This window comes from Nansenia antarctica (assembly GCF_963989245.1).
Source record: "Nansenia antarctica genome assembly, chromosome: 2".
Classification (NCBI taxonomy): domain Eukaryota; kingdom Metazoa; phylum Chordata; class Actinopteri; order Argentiniformes; family Microstomatidae; genus Nansenia; species Nansenia antarctica.
Genome location: NC_137675.1, coordinates 31,030,461 through 31,037,328, shown reverse-complemented (window position 1 = coordinate 31,037,328; position 6,868 = coordinate 31,030,461). Strand labels below are relative to the sequence as shown.

The 6,868-nt window shown below is 49.3% G+C and overlaps 1 protein-coding gene across 1 annotated transcript in view; it reads left to right on the top strand.

Annotated features, from left to right (window-relative positions):
- The window catches only part of LOC308150114 (glutamate receptor ionotropic, NMDA 2A-like), a gene marked incomplete at both ends in the record, with an annotated part of 113,609 nt that extends 113,040 nt beyond the window's left edge, over positions 1 to 569 (top strand). Inside the window, one exon of the mRNA XM_080522979.1 lies at positions 1 to 569. This exon is cut by the window's left edge and continues 1,464 nt beyond it. Within this exon, the coding sequence (XP_080379105.1) occupies positions 1 to 569 (569 nt within the window).
- Between the last annotated feature and the right edge of the window lie 6,299 nt (positions 570 to 6,868).

The following is a 6,868-nucleotide window of genomic DNA, read 5'->3' as shown; positions in this document are numbered from 1 at the left end:
CGGTGGTGGATCTCTTTCTCCGGCAGCAGCAACAGCATGCCCGGGGGTTCAGTCTTCCGGACCGGGAGAACACGTTGCTGGACGACAACAGTCCGTACGCCAACGTGTTGACCATGCGCTCCGACCGGCCCTATGGCTGCAAGAGCCCGTCCTCTCCCTTAGGCGGCCGTGGCCCGGAGGGCCCCATGCCCCTCCCCCGGCGCTCCAAGAGCCTCTACCCGGACCGGCCTTCCCACAATCCCTTCCTGCAGACGCAGCAGCGCGGAGACGGAGGCGGAGGACAGCAGCGGATGACTCACGGACGCTCGGCCACCGACATCTACAAACAGCTGGTGCCGCTCACGTTGACGGTGGACCGCGGTAACCGCGGCAACCACCACGGCAACCACCACCACGAGCCGCAGTTCTTCTACCCGCAGGAGACGGCCGTGGTGGCGTACGTGGCCGCGCCCCCGGCCGCCGCCGCCCCCCCGCCGCTCAGCTACGTCACGGGCCCCAGGGCCTCCAGCGCCGGGGGCAACAGGCCACGCCTCTACCGCCGCATGCCCAGTATCGAGTCTGACGTCTGAGAGACACGCACCACGCACGCACCGCATAACACACACACACACACACACAGAGGAGGAAGAAGAAGTGTGTGAGTGACGGGCCCGGGCAGCTCTGACTCTACACACACACACACACAAACAAACACACACACACACGGTCACTCACACAGGGATGGGCTGCACACAGGGCTTGTACACACACGGTCCATGCTCGAGTCTTTCGCGGACGAACGATGAGTCATTGTTGATTCTCTCTATTAATCACCATTTATATTCAAATCACAGAATCAATAGTCGTCCAAGAGAGGAGATCTTATGGAGAGATATGAGACATGAGACTTGAGATATGAGATATGAGACATGAGACATGAGATATGAAACATGAGACATGAGATATGAAACATGAGACATGAGATATGAAACATGAGACATGAGATATGAGATATGAAACATGAGACATGAGATATGAAACATGAGACATGAGATATGAGATATGAAACATGAAATATGAGATATGAAACATGAGACATGAGATATGAGACATGAGATATGAAACATGAAACATGAGACATGAGATCTGAGATATGAAATATGAGACATGAGATATGAGGTGTGTTGGATTGTCCGTTTTCTGGTCTCATGGTCTGGGAAGGAGAGACGAGCCAAGCGTCCGTTGGCAGACCTGAGGACAGGTGGGTCTCTGGGTAGAGGACAGACCTGAGGACAGGTGGGTCTCTGGGTAGAGGACAGACCTGAGGACATTTGGGTCTCTGGGTAGGACAGGAGGGTCTCTGGGTAGAGGACAGACCTGAGGACATTTGGGTCTCTGGGTAGAGGACAGACCTGAGGACAGGTGGGTCTCTGGGTAGGACAGGAGGGTCTCTGGGTAGAGGACAGACCTGAGGACAGGTGGGTCTCTGGGTAGAGGACCTGAGGACAGGGGGGTTCTGGGTAGAGGACCTCTCTGGGCAACCCCGCTGCAGAAGGAGACGACAGCCAAAGAGTTTCCTCCCGGACAGGAAGACGCCGAGACGAGTCCTCCGGTCACAACAGAAACTGCTTCCTCTCTCTCTCTCTCTCTCTCTCTCTCTCTCCTCCACCGCTCCTCACTCAAGCTCCTGCGGTCACCACGTACACGGTCCTACGGTGGTCCTACGGTGGTCCTACGGTGGTCCCATATGCTCATGCGTGCTCTCCAGAGTCAATTGCGGGGGCTATGATATTGCACTACTATGATATCTAATGTAACTTCTCATGTCCTGACCTGTGATATCCAACCTGGGAAATCATGGCGGAAATCGTGACTTGATAGTTAATGTCACGGCTACGACACCTAACGTCATGACCAAGATGTCTAACGGCTTGACTACGACATGTAATGTCACGTCAGTAATATGTGACAGCAGCTGGTGAAACTACGAAACAAGTCGGGCAGCCGATCAAACGGTTGGACTTTCATTCAGAAAAATGTAAATAAATGTCAACGTTGTCGACAACAGCTTGTTTTGTGAGCCTGCTAACAATGTAAAGTAGTGTTCTAGTTAACTAGGTAGTAGAGGGGATTACTCACCCAATACATTGCATTGCAGTATTTTGGCTCAAGTGTGTCATTGATTTTCAACAACGTTGACATTTATTTATATTTTTTCAGAGTAAAGGTCTGAACATTTGGGTTAGTTGCAGACTTGTTCCCCCTTTCACCAACTGCTGTCACATATCGTATGTCATGACTGTGATGTCTCATGTCATGACTGATATCTAATGTCATGACTGATATCTAATGTCATGACTGAGATCTAATGTCATGACTGTGATATCTAGTGTCATGACTAATATCTAATGTCATGACTGATGTCTAATGTCATGACTGATATCTAATATCATGACTGATATCTAATGTCATGACTGATATCTAATGTCACTCTCTATCAGGCCACAGCACACCACACTCCGACAAAGATCCATAGTGAGACTAGGACTTTGGTCCAATTAGCCAGTGTATCATTCTCTCAAGGTTGTGGCGGCCATGGAAATAGAATCAGTGGGAAAACCGGCCAAGTTTTTAAAAATCCCAGAGAATTGTTGGCGGGAAAAAACCTTCTGATGTCATAAGCATTAATCAATGGAACATTGCCGAACAGTACGTTCCCCCGACGGGAACGTCCCTTCTAGTTGTTCTAGTTCTATGGCCGTGTCAGCTCTCCTACCCCATAGGCATCAACATTCAGGGCCATCCTGCATGCTTCCTTCTGCTCTGTGTTAATGAACTGACTAACACAGGGTAACACACACACACACACACACACACACACACATAACAGTTCTTATAGCTGTGCACTTTGTAGGCTCTTATACCCTGGCACCGAAACACTGGTGTTTAACCCCCCCCAAAAAAGAAAGGTTTTGTCCTGATTTCTCTGAGCAGCGTGACAGTGTTCAAATGCATCTTTAGAGGCCCGGGTTAATCTGTTGTTTAAAGGGCAACGCTGATGCAGTGTGCCACAGCGGCGCTACGGGCTTTGGCCCGGGGTAATGTTGACTGATGGAGCATTAGGCTTCATCTGAGGAGCTTTACCAGCGCTGACTCAGCAGACACGCGGGACAGTCACCCAGTATGACAATGCTAGTACCACGACCCCAACGCTAATCTGCTCTAATCGAATCCCAAAACCACGGAAATAAATCCTTTCTTTCTTCCTTATTTCTTTCTTTCTTCTTTTCTTCCTTCCTTTACTTCCTTCCTTCCTTCCTTCCTTCATTGCCGCCCCCCCCCCCCCTTGTTTCCTTTCCTTCCCTCCTTCCCTCCTTCCCTCCTCCTTATCTTATTATCTTCTTATTATCTTCCACCCTTTCTTCCACCCCTCTCTCCTGTCTTCCGTCCCCTCTCGAGGAGAAACAGAGATATCTTTTGGTTTCGCTCGCCCGAGTTCCAATCAGATTAGCGGTGACCTTGACGGAGGGAAGGAAGGACGCGTTAGGAACAGATTTGGAACGAGGCCACCGTGTGACAACAGTACAGCTCAGAGGTGGAGAGATCCTCCGAGCTACTTAATGAGATAATATACACACACGCACACACACTCTCGCACACACACACACACACACACACACACACACACACACACACACACACAAACATACAAACACAAACACACACAGTCCAGGCAGAGTGTGAGTGTGTTCCAGAAAAATCCATAAGCTACTGAGTAACCACATTGATTTTCTAACCCTCGGATTACGTAGAAGGAGGAATGGTGTTGATATCCCATTAGCCGAACAATAGCTGTTAGAGAAGACACACACAGACAGACACACGGACACACACACACACACACACACACACACACACATACGTCATTGCCTGCAGAGAGTGCGAAACAGTTTGAAACAAACTGCACCTTCTTATTGTAAACATTAACAATGGTCTTCTTTCTTTTCTCATTCTGGTTTTGGTGTGTGAGCTATTATGCACAATATCAGGTTGCAATATAATTCTTCTGTATAGAAAAAAAAAGTTCCTCGTTTTCAATGTTTTTGGATTCTTTGATTTGTTTGATTTTTGAATCGTATAATATAAAGTGTAGGATTCCTTTTTGGAACAAAAAAGTGGTTTATTATGCTTCTAAAAAAGACAAACGGCATGTTTAGACTATTCTGTGAATTCTCTTTTTCCTCTGATTTCGTGCTTGGTGAGTTGTAGTTGAAAGGAAGATCGCTGTACAGAAACCGATGGGGAGAGTCAGCTAACTAACTAGTTAGAACTCGCTATGTGACGTCTTTCATTTGAATTACACTAAATCACCATGTGACCCTGACGATAGTTTAACCTCTGTGTGTGTGTGTGTGTGTGTGTGTGTGTGTCTGTGTGTGTGTGTGTTAGAGTCATACCTCCACTCCTTTTCCACTGTACGTCTGTGTGTTTTTCCACCGTTTGTGTGTGTACGTGTGTGTGTGTGTGTGTGTGTGTGTGTGTGTGAGTGTGTCCTACACTGTGTGTTTAAGCATTTAAGCACCTCCACTAAGAGGTATGAGTAAGGTTGGGATGATGCATGCAAGGTGTGTGTACTGTGGGTGGTGTGTGTGTGTGTGTGTGTGTGTGTGTGTGTGCGTGTGTGTGTGCGTGCGTGCGTGTGTGTGTGTGTGTGTGCGTGTGTAGGGGAGTGCGGCCCACCAGACTGTGGGTCGTTCGTCTTGTGTGTGTTGGTGTGTGTTGGTGTGTGTTGACACCTGATGTCTCACGCTTGGCTTAATGTCACAGCTGCACACACGCACTCTCTCTCTCTCTAACCTTCCTCTCCTTCCCTCTCTCTCTCTCTCAATTCCATCCCCCTCTCTACCCACCCCCTCTCTCTATCTCTCACCTACCCTGTCCCCTCCTCTAAACAACGTCATGTCCCTCTCTCCCTCTGTGTGAGGGCTCCAGGTGTGTATTGTGTGCGGTATGTGTGTGTGTGTGTGTGTGAGAGATATCTCTCTCTTTGTGTGTGTCTGTGTGAGTGTGTGAGTGTGTGTGTGAGTGTGCGTACGTGTGTGTGTGTGTGTGTGTACATGCCATGCTCTCCCCCCCCTCCCGCAAGGGAGACTCTGACACACAGTCTCTGAACCAGCCCTAACTCAGATTACACACACACACACACACACACACAACTACACACTACATTACGTATTTGCGCGTCTGAGAGAGCATGTGGAGACCGAGTGGTGTGTGTGTGCGTGTGCGTGTGCGTGTGTCTACGTCGTCATCTTCATGCTCCTGATCTTCATCATCATCATCATCATCATCATCTTTTCTAAAAACGACACCACCAAGATCCTTTGACACCAATGATTTCTATTGCATGACGTGCTCGTGTTTCCAGTGGTACCTATTTAGCTGCAACACCTGTGTCCTGCTCGGGTAGACGAGGGGCCTTGCGGGCCAAACGGTGGAGCCCTACACCCTCCGCGTCGCGCACTCCACCTGGACCACACCCCCACGGAAGAGAGGGGGCACCCCGGAAGAGTGCGCGACGTAGGCGCGAGGGTGCAGGCTGCCGATTGGAACGAGGCCCTTTTAGTTTTTTTTTCTTTTATTACTGCGTATCTCACCTGTGTATCGGTGAAGGGGGGCGGGGGGGTTTCTAAGATACATTATTCATTGTGAGATGTAAATACTACCTTGTCACTGAGTACAGATGTACCCATGTACAATTGTAAATAAGTAAAGGTTACATTTTTCTACCCGTGTCTGTTTCTGTTTTTTCCTCTCTGCTCTTCTTCTTTTCTCTCTCTCTCTCTCTCTCTCTCTCTCTCTCTCTCTCTCTCTCTCTCTCTCTCTCTCTCTCTCTCTCTTCAGTTTGTTGACTGCTCATCAAAAGTGCACAGGGCTTTTTGGAGTGCTGAATAAGGGCTCTCAGCACCCTGTTACTTTGTGGGTTTTCACTATTTACCCAGTGTGTGTGTGTGTGTGTGTGTGTGTGTGTGTGTGTTTCAGCACTTATGTGTGTGTGTGTGTGTGTGTCTATGTGTATGTTGTGTGTGTGTGTGTGTCTACGTGTATGTTGTGTGTGTGTGTAGATACGTCCCCTTTAGTGTGTCTGCGGGCGTGTGTGTGTGTGTAGATACGTCCCCTTTAGTGTGTGTGTGTGTGTGTTTAGCTGTGTTTTGTGGTAAAAGCTGTATTTTTATATTTCCATCCCCCAGGAGACAGCAGCTCTAATCTGAGCTGAAGTGGGACAGGAGAGGAGAGTCACACACACACACACACACACACAGACCGGACACTTACAAATCAGTACACACCAGACCAGCAGAGGAGAACAGTTGGGACCAGTATAGAGGTTGCAGAGAGAGAGGGAGAGAGAGAGAGAGAGAGAGAGAGAGGGAGAGAGGGGGGGAGAGAAAGTGAGAGAGAGGGAGAGAGAGAGAGAGAGAGAGAGAGAGAGAGGGAGAGAGGTAGAGAGGGGGGGAGAGGGAGAGGGAGAGAGGGGGGGTGGAGGGAGAGGGAGAGGGAGAGAGGGGGGGTGGAGGGAGGAGTGCAGTAGAGAGAAGGAGAGACCCAGATGTAGGGACAGGAGAGACAGAGAGGAGTCTCATGTGTGATTGGTTCTTAGGAGTCACTATCGAGAGAGGTTCTGTGAGCTGACTCTCACTGTCATGTCACACACACTCCACTGGGTGTGTGGGTGTGGGTGTGTGTGTGTGGGTGTGTGTGTGTGGGTGTGTGGGTGTGGGTGTGGGTGTGCGTGTGTATCTTGTGGCCTAGTTCTGCCTAGCATGATCCATATGCTCATGCTTAATGGATAGAGCAGCACTCAAGCACACACACACACACACACAGA